Source organism: Pleurodeles waltl, chromosome 4_1 (assembly GCF_031143425.1).
Source record: "Pleurodeles waltl isolate 20211129_DDA chromosome 4_1, aPleWal1.hap1.20221129, whole genome shotgun sequence".
Lineage (NCBI taxonomy): Eukaryota > Metazoa > Chordata > Amphibia > Caudata > Salamandridae > Pleurodeles > Pleurodeles waltl.
In genome coordinates, this window is record NC_090442.1 from 486327940 (window position 1) to 486342859 (window position 14920).

At 46.2% G+C, this 14920-nt stretch overlaps 1 protein-coding gene across 6 annotated transcripts in view; it reads right to left on the reverse strand.

Annotated features, from left to right (window-relative positions):
• SYT1 (synaptotagmin 1) overlaps nucleotides 1-14920 on the reverse strand; it is a 3823670-nt gene that overhangs the window by 26335 nt on the left and 3782415 nt on the right. For all 6 annotated transcript variants that reach the window (XM_069228780.1, XM_069228783.1, XM_069228779.1 and 3 more), the window contains one exon: nucleotides 930-1063. In XM_069228780.1, the coding sequence (XP_069084881.1) occupies nucleotides 930-1063 (134 nt within the window). The remainder of the gene's footprint in view (nucleotides 1-929; nucleotides 1064-14920) is intronic.

Genomic DNA, 14920 nt, shown 5'->3' on the forward strand with positions numbered 1-14920 from the left:
TCTCCAGGGAGCATGTAAAAAGCCTCCCAAGTATGTCAGTACGCTGCACAATCTCACACTCTCACCAAATAACTACCAATTCATAGTCATTCACTCACTCTCAGCCCAGTCATCAGAAAGACAAGGCTACATCATTTCAGCCTTTTGGTTTTCTAAATGTAATTTATGGATTCTAAATTATCTAGAGAAGTCAATACAGTTTTTATAGACAATGCAATAGAATTTAGGGGGAGTGATTACTTTATTGACTTTGCTCAAGCTGCACATATTGACCAAGAGAATCCGTATCACTTTTCGTTTGCATAATTTGGGCCAGATTGAAAAATATAATTCAATTTTAATCCTGACCGCTCCTGCGGACGCTCTTTTGCTGAATGTAGTGCTCTAGTTAGGAGTTTAAGAATGATACACAATCTGGATTCACGTGTAGTCTAACTAGTGTTTCTGCTCCCCTCATTGTAAAGCAGTGCACTTCTTGTGTCAAGACACTCGTTTCAAATGTGCATCAAAATGTTAGGCGTTCCAGTGAAGGGATGCGAAGTGCAAGAAACCAAAATGGAAAGGGCAAGAAACTAATGAACCGTGGTCAAAATCTGGCGCATCTAAGAACAGACCAATTAGGTACCTAATTTGTAACAAAAATCTAATTTTGAGAACATGTCTTCTGTTGGAGATCGCCACCTTTCGTTTGAGACTGCATTTATCAGAACCCATTAGAACTCAACTTAGAAGCAGGTAAGTGGTTTGCTTCGCTCATATGAATTAACACCCCTCAGTGATGTTTTCTCATTTTTTCCCAAAGGGGATTACTGCCACAGCTATTTAATTGCGTGTTTTAACAGCTCATATCAGCAAGTGGTAATTAGTACCTTTCGAGGTGGTCTGGGTTATTTTGAGAAAAGATGGTAATTTATTTTAGGTGTGCATACCTGGATTTGCTCGAACGGTACTTCAAAACTAAAAGACTCGTTGTAGTAGGGATTGAGAGTGTTCTTCTTAATTGTGGTCTTCTTCTTCTTCAGGCGCTTGCCGTTCTGCATCAGATGGATTTTCACGTAGGGATCTGAAATCGGACCACGGAAACAAGCGTCAGAAACAATATCATCTGTCAACTAAAACATGTGCAGATAGGACAGGAAATATCACAGGACCGATCTGACATTTCTGTGATTTCTCCAGAGCAATCAGTGTTGTGAAAATAATACGCTCATTTATGTGTTTTGCCTAGCACTACATAAAATCTTGCAGCGACTTCAAAGCACTTTACTGAGATACAGCACTAAGTACAATATCGACCAAAGTGACCTTGATACACCTGCACATTTATCAAAAGCATGTGATGGAACGGGGTGGTGGCTTCAGTCTAGGCAGGGCTTGTCCAACTCACAGGAACATAAGAAGCATTAATAAGTCCAATACGCCTGCCGTTCCCAATGTTCTCTTTACTCTAATCAAATGCCACTCTTAGGTAACTGACATAAGTATAACTTGCACCGCAATAGATTTCAGATGTTATCAGTGATGTACTAAGTGAGGTCATAAGCAGTTCATCCCAGGTATGTATAACTGGCAAATTTCGCTGGTTTTATGTTTTGTAAATAGTATGCTTTTTCATTTCTAAGCTTTTTTTAATGTAAATACAAATGTTAATACCTTCAACAGATATAACTTCCTTCAACATTTGTTTCTTTCAGTACATTTCTATGTTCTTTTTAACATAATTTATAATCCTATTCCAACATGCCTCTGGCCAACCCCTCTAGTCCATGCACAGGGATGGGAGTTTGGCCTCAGATGCCCAAACCATCAGAGGTGTGTGGGGGCTGGCCTCAGAGCCTGGCCTGTGGCAAGGCCCAGCACCCAACCTATCACTGCGCACAGCCGTCACTCGTGCTTAGTGCAGGTGGGTTGTTGGTTGGTCAACATTTTCTTTTTTACAAAGTTGTATTTTATTAGGAGCCCCTGTGGTCCCGTAGGAGTGTGACAGTGCAATTTATTTTTATTTTTGGCCAACCCACCTATAAGAGCTAGGGGATAAGGGTATCCCTTACCTTCCCCTCCTTTCTCTATCTTTTTGAACATATTTTCAGGGCTTGAGGACCAAGTTTCCAAGTCCTGTTATAGTGGGCGGCAACATTTTTCTACATGTTGTGGCCAACAATCTGATTGATTGATCCTGCAGGAGTCCCATGGGCCCAACAAATCAGAATGCATGTTTCACTGTTTTTTCCTGCAGGACACCCACCGGACTTCTGAGGCAACAGATAGCTATAAAATGTGAACCTTAATTTCTCTAAAATGGCTGAACAGAGTTACACTAAATCACAAAAAGCACACTTTCTTAGTAAAGATTTTGCATTCTGCTAAGCATAGGATAATTCTGTTCAGCTGTGGGGGAAAAGTGCTTTGGGATCCCTTTTTTTCATGACCCTTACTTGATGGGTCACCCCACACCCTTCCACGAAGGAGATAAGGTAGATGAGCTTTTTTTGGAAAGCTTCCTGAAGATTCATCAATCAGAGCCAAAGTTTATCAGCAAAAGATTTAAAAAAAGATTTCTCCCTGTAGAAAACCTGACTCACATATAAATACACTATCATAACTGTTATAATGAATTAAAATCTTCTTACTATTTTGTGGGTGTGTGTTTTGTATTATAGGGCCCTTCCCTAATTATCCCTTACCCCCATCCTTTTTCACCACTTATTCCCAATTTTCCCACAACTCCCCCGGTCCCTTAAACACCCATTCCAAAATAGTGCACTTACTTGGGCAGAGATTTCCTCCACAATGGTGGAGATCCCCATACATTAATTACAAGAGAGGAGGAGGTAGAGCTCTCCACATTTAGGTTTATGAATTCCATTATGTAGTAAGTAATAAAACCATACACATACTACACAATGCAAGTAGTAAATTCGACTGCATTATTAAACACGCAAGTATGACTGAAAAAAAATAAAAATCAAAACAATGAAAAAGAATGGAAAGGAAATAGCCTTGGCAACGTAAAGTATTGCCCCACCATGTTTGGCAGTGAAGTGCACTACTTGTTAAGTGGATGTGCATTTATGATCAGGAAAAAAGGCACAGTGCACAAAGCCAATGGCTGAAGATGTCTACTGATGCCAATGCTTTTCAAACTTATTAATGCTGCCCACTCTCATGTTAAAAAAAATAATAAGGTACTCCAGAATGACAAATACATTTTCTCACATGTATTCTATAAAATGTCAAATACTGCAAGCAGACTTAGAATATAAGTTCACATTCTACAACAAATATATATATAACTGAGTTATAATAATGTTTTTTAATTTCTCTCATACAAATGTATGCAGGGTAAAGCACAGCAAGCTGAACATTTGAAATGAGACTGCGAGTTAGAAAGACATTTTAGAAAATGATGGCAAGTAATCTCCAATGTTGCATTTTACTTCCAATAAATCTCATACACGAATATGAAGATATATGGTGAGCTAAGGAGTCAAGTATGTAAGGGCAGCAAAGAAATTTTGAAAACATTGGTGATCATTCTTGCCTTTTATTTTGCCACATTTTCATACCAAGCTTGTAGCTCAATCCATGTCCTGTGCATATGTCTAACAAGTCCTGGAATTTCAGCCCAAAATCACTGTGCATGCTTACACATTTGATCCCATTCTTACACTGTTAAATGTGAATCTGCAAGTCCTAAAATACAATGCACTGTTGGCTAAAATAGCAGGCTGGTTGAAGGTGTTTCACTGGAAAAGGGTATGTTAGAAATTGGGTCTTGAGTTGGCAGAGGTATGCACCCTGTCCAAGGAGGGACCACAATCCTAGTCAGAGTAAGTCACAACATAACCCAAATTATCCCATGCTCACCCTCTGGTAACTTGGCACAGAGCAGGCAAACTTAACTTAGAAGGCAGTGTATAAAGTATTTGTGCAAAACTCATACAGTAACACAGTGAAAACACCACAAAAAGTACTCCACACCAGTTTAGAGAAATAGTTATTTATCTGAATAAATCAAGACCAAGATGCCAAAAATCCAATATGCACAAGTCGAGATATCAATCAATCAATCAATGCTTGTAAAGGGCCACTACTCACCTTTTAGGGTCTCAAGGCGCTGGGGGGAGGAGAAAGTGCAGCGTTTACCAATGAGGTGGTTCTTAAAAAAGATATGTCTTCAGTTCCTTCGTGATCCTGAGGAGGGACGTGGTTTGTCTGATGTGGAGAGGGAGGGCGTTCCAGGCGGTGGCTGTGAGGTAGGAAAAGGAGTGTCCTCCTTTTCTGGTTTTCCTGATTCAGGATACTTCTGCAAGAGAGAGCTGGGCTGAGCCTAGGGTCCTGCGGGGTACGTGGAAGTTGAGTCACTGGTTCTGATAGGCTGGTCTGGTGTTGTGGAGGGCTTTGTGTGCGTGGGTGAGGAGCTTGAAGGTGATTCTTTTTTCTTATGGGAAGCCAGTGTAGTGTACGCTGGTGTTGCCCTATGTGGCAGTGTTGAGGTAAGTCGAGGACCAGTGTGGCGGCGGCAGCATTCTGGATTTTTTGTAGTTTGAAGGTGAGTTTCTTGTTGATTCCAGCGTAGTGCATGTTGCCATACTCCAGTCTGCTGGTGATGAGGGCATGTGTGACGGTCTTTATATGTTCGAAGGGGATCCACTTGAAGGACTTGCATAGGAGGTGGAGGGTGCGGAAGCAGGTGGAGGTGACTGAGTTGATTTGTTGGTTCATGCTGAGGTTGGAGTCCAGGATGATTCCGAGGTTGCGGGCTTGGCTGGTTTGGGTGGGCGGGTGGCCACCAGAAGTAGTTCCACGCATTGAGTTGCGGTCCCATGATGAGTATTTATGTTTTGTTTGCGTTGAATTGAAGGCAGCTGTTTCTCATTCAGATGGTGACTGCTTCCATGCCTTCGTGGAAGTTGTGTCTGGCTTTGTTGGGTTCATTGCATAGTTAGAGGATGAGTTGGGTGTCCTCGGCATAGGAGATTAAGTTGATTCCGTAGCTTCTGACGAGGGTGGCTAGCGGAGCCATGTAGACTTTAAACAATTGGGGCTGAGGGAGGATCCCAGGTGCACTCGGCAGGTGGTGGGTGCGGTGTGTGCGAGGAAGGGGGCAAGTCTCACTGGTTGAGTTCTGCCAGAGAGGAAGGATTGGATCCAGTCAAGGGCATTGTCTCTGATGCCGGCTTTGTGGAGTCTTCTTATCAGGGTGTGATGGGAGACTGTGTCAAAGGCTGCCGAGAGGTCTAGTAGGATGAGTGCCGTCATCTCTCCCTTGTCGAGCAGGAAGCAGGTGTCATCTGTTGCGACCAAGAGGGCTGTTTCTGTGCTATGGTTTTTCCTGAATCCAGACTGGAAGATGTCGAGGATGTTGTGGTCTTCTATGAACGTGACGAGGTGGCTGTTAACGGCTTTTTCAATGACTTTCCCAGGAAATGGGAGTAGGGAGATGGGCCTAATGTTTTTGAGGTCAGTGGGGTCTGCAGAGGGATTCTTGAGGAGGGGGTTGATCTAAGCACGTTTCCAAACGTTGGGGAAGGTGGCGGAAGCTATTGAGCAGTTGATGGTGAGGCGGAGCTTGGGAGCGATGGAGGCTACTGCTCTGTTGAAAATGTGGTGGGGGCATGGCTTCGTTGGGGAGCCCCAGAGTGTATGGACCTCATTGTTCTCAGCATATCTTTGGTGATGAGGGGGGTCCAAGTGGTGATTGTTGGTGTTGAGTTTGGGTGGAGGGGGTTCTGCGCAAAGGTTGTCCTTGCTGAAACTGTCGTAGATTGTCTTGATTTTGTGGTGGGAGTGGGTGTTGAGTCTATCACAGAGGTTCTGTGAGGGTGGGATGTCCATTGTTTCACTGTTGGGTTGGGTGAACTCCTTGATAATGCTGAAGAGTTCCTTGCTGTTGTGTGCGTGTGAGGAGATTCTGTCTTGTATAGCTTTTTTTCTGGTGTTTCTAATGAGTTGGTGGTGTGCGGTGGTGGCAGCTCTTAAGTTGCTATGGGCTTCTGTGGATTTGATGTTTCTCCAGATTTTCTCAAGGCGGCAACAAGTGCACCTAAATTCTCAGAGTTTTGGGATGAACCAGCTGACTTTCTTTGCGTGGGTGCTGTTGTTCTTTTTGAGGGGGGCTACGGTTTGGCGCAGTCGATGATCCATTTGTGGAAGGTGCGTGCTATGTTGTTTGGGTCATTGTGTGCGATGGTGGGGGCGGCGATGGTAAGGGGCGGCGGTGAGCTGATTGTTGGTTATTCTTTTCTGGTTTCTATGTGATGGTTGGTGTTGGGATCTGATGACGGTGGGTGTGTTAAAGGTGAAATGGATGCATCAGTGGTCTGTCCATGGGAGTTCTGTGGTGTGACTGAAGGTGGCAGAGATTCCTGTTGTGAAGATGGAACCGAGGGTGTGTCCTGCTGAGTTTGTTGGCTCTGTCACAATCTGTCAGAGACCTATGTTGTGGATGTTGCCTAGGAGGGATGCAGTGTTTGGGTCTTGTAGGTTTTCGAGGTGGAAATTGAGGTCTCCCAGCAGGGTGTACTTAGTGGCTGCGATGGCTTGTGCGGAGATGCAGTCCGTGATGGAGTTGGCAAAAGGAGTACGTGGTCCAGGAGAGTGGTAGATGAGGGTTCCTATGATGATGGATGTTGGGCTGGTATGTAGCTTGAAGTGGAGGTGTTACATCAGGCTTGTGGATTCTTTGGAGTCTTCAGAGTGTGTGTCAGGTGGAGGTTGGACCTGTGGACGATGGTGATTTCACCCCCAGGGCGGCTGGCGTGTTTTTTCTGGGTGATCTTGTATCCCTGGGGGATGGCAATGTCTGGGCCTGCGTGGTGTTGGTCCAGGTCTCAGTGAGGAATGTGACGTCCGGGGTGGTGCTGTCAAGGAGGTCTCAGATTTTGGCATTGTGTTTATGGAGGGAGCGGACCTTGAGGAGAATGCACTTCAGAGTGTTGTTGCGGGTGGGTTGTGCTGGGTCCAAGGTCTTGGTGGTGATGTAAGTTTGTTGGCAACCGAGACAGCTGAAGGGACTGTGGGTGTTAACTGGTGATGCTTGCTTGCAGTTGTTGCTGCGCCTTGGATTGAGTGTGACGAGTGCTGCTGATGTGTAGAGGTGCGGGTGGCAGGACCAGGGATCTTGGTGCTGGTTGCGGTTGGGTCACGGATGGGCACAGACAGGCTTGCCTTTGGCGTGCCAGTGGGAGCGGCAGCACAGCAGCCACCATTAAGTAGGGGGGGAGGAGAGGACAGCTGGGAGGTGGGAAATGGTGCGAAAAAGGTAGGTGGAGCCGCAGGGGCAGCAGCGGCGGGGAGAGGGAAAGAGAGAGAGGAAGGGTGGGGCTGCAGGGGCAGCAGCAGCTGGGAGTGTGACAGGGGCTAGAGAGAGAGCAATGCGAGAAACAAAGGAGTGAGGAGAAAACGAGGAAAAGATAGAGGAAAGCGCAGAAAGCGAAAGGCAGAAAAAACGGCACACTAGAAAAAACGAGGAGAAAAGAGAAAAGAGGGCAGCCCAGCAGAAGAGTATAGCTCTCTTACTAGACACCAGGGATGAGGCACAGGCAGAAGCCTGCGGGTGAAGGAGGGCCTCGAACTTCTGACAGAGGTCAGAGTTCAGGGATAGTCGGGCTTCACTTGCCAGTGGAGCTACGCGGTGGCAGAGCAGTTTGCTGACCAGGTCGGTGAGGTTGCTCTTCGTACCGTACGGCAGCGGCCATTAAGTAGGGAGGGGGATGAGAGGACAGCTGGGAGGCGGAAGCAGGAGCAGGAAAAGGTGCGAAAAAGGGGGGTGGGGCCGCAGGGGCTGTGGCAGCGGGGAGAGAGAATGAGAGAGAGATGAGAAAAAGAGAAGTGAGGAGAAAATGAGGGAAAGATAGAGGAAAGCGCAGAAAGCGAAAGGCAGAAAAAACAGCACACAAAAAAAACGAGGAGAAAAGAGAAAAGAGGCAGAGGGCAGCCCAGCAGAAGAGCAGAGCTCTCCCACTAGACACCAGGGATGAAGCACAGGCAGAAGGAGGGCCTCGAACTACTGACAGAAGTCAGAGTTCAGGGATAGAAGGGCTTCACTTGCTGGTGGAGCTACGCTGTGGCAGAGCAGTTCACTGACTGGGTCAGTGAGATTGCTCTTCCTACTGCATAGTGGGTGCCATTAAGTAGGGAGGGGGGAGGAGAGGCCAGCTGGGAGGGGGGAGCAAAAGCAGGAAACGGTGCACAAAAGGAAGGTGGGGCTGCGTGGGCAGCAGCAGCGGGGAGAGAGAATGAGAAAGAGGAGGGGGACGGGCTGCAGGGGCAGCAGCAGCAGGGAGTGTGAGAGGGGGAGAGAGAGAGAGATGCGAGAAAGAGAGGAGTGAGGAGAAAACAAGGAAACGATAGAGGAAAGTGCAGAAGGCGAAAGGCAAAACAAACAGAACACAAAAGAAAAACACGAGGAGGAAAGAGAAAAGAGGCAGAGGGTAGCCCAGCAGAAGAGCAGAGCTCTCTCTCTAGACACCAGGGATGAGGTGCAGGCAGAAGCCTGTGAGTGTAGAAGGTCCTCGAACTACTGACAAAGGTCAAAGTTCAGGGACAGTAGGGCTTCACTTGCCAGTGGAGCTATGTGGTGGCACAGCAGTTCACTGACCAGGTCAGTGAGATTGTTCTTCCTACCGCATCGCGGCTGCCATTAAGTAGCGCGGGGAAGGAGAGGAAAGCTGGGAGGCGGGTGTGGCAGCGGGAAACTGTGCAAAAAAAGGGTGTGGGGCTAGCAGCGTTGGGGAGAGAGAGAAAATGGGAACGGGGCCGCAGGGGTGGCAGGGAATGTGAGAGGGGGGAGAGAGAGAGATGCGAGAAAGAGAGGAGTGAGGGGAAAATAAGGCAACAATAGAGGAAGGCGCAGAAAGCGAAAGGTAAAAAAAACAGCACACAAAAGAAAAAACTGAGGAGAAAAGAGAAAAGAGGCAGAGGGCAGCCCAGCAGAAGAGCAGAACTCTCCCACTAGACACCAGGGATGAGGCGCAGACAAAAGCCTGCAGGTGGAGGAGGGCCTTGAACTACTGACAGAGGTCAGAGTTCAGGGACAGTAGGGCTTCACTTGCCGGTGAAGCTACGCGGTGGCAAAGCAGTTCACTGACCAGGTCAGTGAGGTTGCTCTTCGTCCCGTGAGCAGCGGCCATTAAGTAGGGGAGGGAGGAGAGGACAACTGGGAGGCAGGAGCGGAAAATGTTGCAAAAAAGGGGGGTGGGCCGCAGGGGCAGCAGCAGCGGTGAGAGAGAATGAGAGAGTGGAGAGGGATAGGACCGCAGGGGCAGTAGCGGTGGGGAGAGAGAGAGAAGAGGGGTACAGGGCCGAAGGGCGACAGGGAATCTGAGAGGGGGAGAGAGAGAGATGCAAGAAAGAGAGGAGTGAGGGGAAAATAAGGAAACAATAGAGGAAAAGCGCAGAAAGTGAAAGGCACAAAAAACAGCACACAAAAGAAATAACCAAAGAGAAAGGAGAAACGAGGCAGAGGGCAGCCCAACAGAAGAGCAGAGCTCTCCCACTAGACACCAGGGATGAGACACAGATAGAAGCCTGCGGGATGGAGGAGGGCCTCGAACTACTGACAGAGGTCAGAGTTCAGGGACAGAAGGGCTTCAGTTGCCAGTGGAGCTACACGGTGGCAGACCAGTTCACTGACCAGATATCACTTTTTTTAGAGCTTTAAGGAAGTCTTAATCCATAGGAATCAATGGACATATCTCTTTAACATAAAGTACCTGGGATGCATAAAAAATAAAGGTGCTGTGGGCCACAGAGGACGTGAGGCATTGGAAAGTAAAGCAGTGTTGATTTTTCCAGTGTGGCGGAGGTGATGTGTTGATTCCTTCCTCGCAGGAAGGGAGAGGTGTTGATTTCTGGTCACGCAGCCTTGGTTCCTTACTGTGGTGTGGGGTGGATGACAATATGATACCCAGAGACGATTCGTGGTAAATCCAGATGCGCTGTGGTGATGGAACTGTGGTGAACCAGCTGCTGCATCGATTCTGTAGGCGCAAAGTTATTTATCAGCCACAATATAGGCGCTGCGTCGATTCTTTAGGCTTTGCGTTGATTTTTCTGGTGCTGTGAATTTTCTCCCTTAGGTGAAGCCTTTGATGGATCTGAGACTTCTTAACAGGAGGCAAGCTGACAAGTCCTTTGAGATCACTTGTGGTGGGAAGGTAAAGCCTTTCCAGCAGAGTCAGGGAGCAGAAGGGCAACAAGCATGATAGCAGTCCTTCCAGAAAAGCAGTCCAGATGGGCCCTTTGGGCAGCACTGCAGTCCTTCTGATAGAGCACAGTTTGTAGGTCCAGAAGTGTCTGATTTTAGCAGGTCACAGACCCAGTATATTTACCCAAATGTGCCTTTGAAGTGGAGGAGACTTAAAGAGTTGTATTGAAGTGCACCAGTTCCCCTTTCAGCCCTGTTCTGTCTACCAGGAGATCTGTGGGGGTTATCAGTCCTTCGTGTGGAGTCAGTCCACTAGCCTTTAAAGTGTAAGTGAGAGCCCCTTCACCGTTCCTGCCCAAGAATACCCACAGGAATTCAGATGAATGCAGATTCAGCTGATTGTCCTGTGTTTACAGCTGTCTGGCTGGAATGCACAAGGGGGGCTGTTAATCAGCACAGACCAGACATGGATTGGAGACAGGCTATAAGGCACAGAGAGCAGTAAGTGCAGAGAAATGTCTACATCCTATAACTTTCTAAAAATGGCATTTCTAAAATAGTAATGTTAAATCCAGCTTCATCAGTAAGCAGGATTTCTCACAACCATTCCAACCATACCAAACATCACAATGCCACTCCTTTCAGATCCAAAATTACCACTTAAAAGTATATAAGGGTGTTTCCAATGCTGGCCTATGAGAAGAGCAGCCTTCACAATAGTAAAAAACAACTTTGGGTGTTTTTCACTACCAGGAAGTACCTGTCCTGCCTTTTACTTACATAGCACCCTGCCCAGTGAGCTACCTAAGGACTACCTTAGGGGTAATGTATATGTAATAAAAGGGGAGTTTAAGACTTGGCAAGTAGTTTTAAATACAAATTTGAATGGCAGTGAAACTGCATACACAGGCCTTGCAATGGCAGGCCTGAGACATGGTTAAGAGGCTAATTATGTGAGTGGCACAATCTGTGTTGCAGGCCCACTAAAAGCATTTAATTTACAAGCCTGGGGCACATTTAGTGCACTTTACTAAGGACTTATAGGTAAATTAAATATACCAACTGGATAGAAGCCAATGTTACCATATATATGGGAGAGAGCACAAGCACTTTAGCACTGGTCAGCAGTGTTAAAGTGCGAAGATTCCTAAAACCAGCCAAAATGAGATTGGAAAAATGGAGGGTTGCAGGGAAAATGTTGGGGGAAGACCACTCTAAGGTTGTCAGGTTTAACAGGGAACACTTAACATATTCAACAATTCAAGCATTTAAGACATGGTCAGCTATCCCTTTTAAAATTGTAGTACGTTACATAAGTGACAACATTCTGTTGGTAGTTCAGTCTCCGTAAGTGTGCCCACAGTGTAATTCTTATCAGAAATGGGGGTGGTTTGCTATTTGAAGGTCATTTCCCCTTTGACATTAACTTCTAGCCAGGGCATGTTTGACAAAATAGGTTGCTGATGACCCATTACTGTGTGGCTAATGGCCACTTGTTTCATTCATTAAAATCACAGCACTCTTTCCACCGTGTGGTTTGTCTGTGTCCTACAGGGGGAAATTAAATGCTTCTGTTCACCAGAACTTTACACCCCGACATCTCCCCAGAGGGTCTCACCCCAAAGTTTGAAGACCTTCACGGTATGTTTTAGTTGGTGGAAACAACATGTGAATACCAGTTGAACAGATCAATGGATGAAGAGAGCTAACTCAATGTCCCTCTTTATGTGGACATAAGTATGTTTGTATTTGTATTTTTTTTATTACATGAGGGTGACAAGGCAGAAAAAGCTGTATCTGAACCAGACCTAAACACAATATTCCTGGTGAAAATTCAAGATGACTGGTTGGTTACAAATGCCTTCTTTTTGATTCATCTAATAGCATATGTGGTTTGGGCTATAAATGCCCTGCTACTGAAAGCATTCCATGTTTCATCCAGTACTCCTTAAAACTGTTTGCTGGTTGTTTGTTGACTTTCCTTTGTAGTTCTTTACCTAGAAGATGTTTCTATCTTTTTTTGGCAGGGTTTATGTAGGCCAACATCGAAATGACTCCCTACGTAGAAACCAGATTGAGCAAAATTATTTGTAATGGTTCACCAGAATTTCCAGTAGGATCTGCAAATGGACTTCCAGCCTTAAGATGCTGACCGTTCCAGGTGTGCCCTAAGGATTGCCTTCAATATCAGAAATGGTGTACATAGAAAACAAGAGCTTGCAGCTCAATCTTCATGGTGCTGCATGCAGCAATGCTAGTGTATTTCAGCCTCAGTCAGGTAGTGTGCAGGAGCTTAGCACCCCTTGGTGCAGCAGATGTGGCCGAACTGGGGCAGGGGGTGCACTAAACCCCAAATGAATGTTGTTTGCAATACCTAACTGAAAAACGTGTGCCCTCTCATTGCTCTAGAGCCCAGAGCGCCCTTGCTATCCCACAGGGTGATGGAGAATGATTCAGCAACCCTGATACCAGAACAGACCTAGCCCTTGCTCGAATAGTGCCCTAGGTGGAAAGAAATTTGGCGCACTCCTTGCAGCTGGTGAATAAAATAAGGTAGCAAGGGGTCCATTTTGTGTTTAAAGGTCATTGACACATCAGAGAAGTAACTGACATATGAGCACAAACTACTTTGCACCGCCCTCAAGTATTCTGATTCAGTCACAGTGTAGCTGAATCACAGTAGTGACAAGTTGATGATGGTGTGAATGGTGGTGTAGGTGTATGTCAACAGGGGGTGAAAGGGAGAAAGAAGGGTAAGGAAGTGTGTTAATGGGTTGTCAAATGGCACCAGCAGTAGGACTGGGTGGAGTTCGTGGAGTCTTGCTACGTGAAACCCCACGAAGTGCCAAGAAAACTCTGCTGCACTAAGCAGAATTCAGTGAGCAGCGGCGTTTAGGTAAGTCCTCTGTTCTCACTGATTTTCATCGCCAGGAGTTTCTCTGGTGCTTTAAAATCAGTGCAAACTACATTATACAGAACATTAGAGGGCACTAACTTCTTTCTGCCGCACAAGTAGATTTTCTACTCAAGCAGTAGCTTCCTTAACAACAGCAGCAGCTTTCTCAACGCGAGCGATAGCGACCAACTGTGACCGTCCGCATTCAGAAATCTTGCTCCCCAAGTTAGTGATTTCTCTTGCTCGCCAACTTAATGTTCCTTATCCGCTGGAGAGAAAAAACTCTGCTCAGAGTTGCTTCAGGGAGTTTTTTGGAACTCCATGCGGAGCTCAGAGTGGGGAAAATTATGCGAACTCCGCTGGCAGAGCGGAATTCTTCGCCCACCCCTAACCTGCAGCAAGGAAAAAGGATTAAAATCAGTTAGGTCTGTATGAATAATTGGAGTCAAGTAACTGCTGCTGGCTGCAAGGACTTAACGCAGACAGCTCCGTGCTCCCCTCTGAAAAGTGGCAGCGTGGGCCTCCTTCTCCCGTGTCAAAAGCCCGCCCCACACCGGAAGTAAAGCAAATGCGTCAAAATGGAATGATCTCAAATGTTCGATGAGCGACCTTCGCCCTTCGAATTAGACACGTCCGTTGCACCTCGCATGCCAAAGTAATTGAATTGCTGTGGGTGCACTCTCCTCGCCAGCTCACTGAGGCAGAGCTGTTACAGCATATTTTTCGAAAATGTTCGCATTATCTTGACCGTGCCTGATTGAGAAGTGCTTTCATCTAGCTGGCTACATCACCGCACACATTTTTGCAGAAGCTGAAGAGGCTGGCTTCAGAGCTTGGAAGGGAATGGGGTTTTGTCATGGAAGTCATTTAGGGGCCTGGCTTGCCCTTTGTGACCCCTGGGACGGACTTTGCGACCCCTGGCCTCAGAGGTGTCAAAATCAGTGCCAGGAACACAGGGATAGCTCGTCCTCATGGACAGATGGGGCTCCACTCTGTTTTTGGTCAATATTTTATTACTCTAATAGTGAATAAAAGAGCATTATTCACTGTTAGTGTAATGAAAATGGAGTACAGTTAGCAGAATATGCCTACCATGGCAGCTGAGGTAAGTAAAAAATGTTTTAACTATGTTGTGTGCGTTCTTGCAGGTGAGAGTGTGTTTATCTGAGAATGTATGTAATTGTGAAATTGTAATGATGTGTAAGCATATGTATGAGTAAAAGAGGGGGTCAAAGGGCATGTGATGTCACTTGCGATACCCCTGGTATGGTCGGTAAATTGACTTCCATGGACTTTGAGCCCGAGCAACAGTAGTTTTTTGAAAAATGATATGATGATGGCACCACTACGAGAAATATAAATATTTATCTGAAAAAAAACAGCTTGAGATTTCAGAGTTAAGCATTTTCAAAGTGTACCACAGGCATAGAAAAATGTACTATTGCTTCCCTGAGGATTATTCCGCCAATCATGAGATGCAATGGACCGTAAAAAAGCCTTTCGAAAGCTTGGCACAGGCTGTCCCCCTGGGCAGGATTCCCAGGGGCTTCAGGATGCAGACTTGAATTATAATAAAATTACAGTGTAAGTGTCTCGAAAAATCAGCACATGCGCTGGTTACACATCTTGCATATGAGTGACTCCCTCTCCCACAGTTGTCCACTTCTATAAATGTGGTTTGTATGTATGTGTTGGTATTTCTAAAGTGAGAACCTAGTGGGCTATTAATGGAGTGCTATACAAGTGCCAAGCCCCAGGGGGGATATTTAAGGAGATGACGCAGAGGGAGAGGTTAAGGAGGGTAAGGAGTGAAAAGTCATAACATTTGTGGTAATGATTGAAGAGGGAAACCTTCATTGAATTGTAGGAGGATT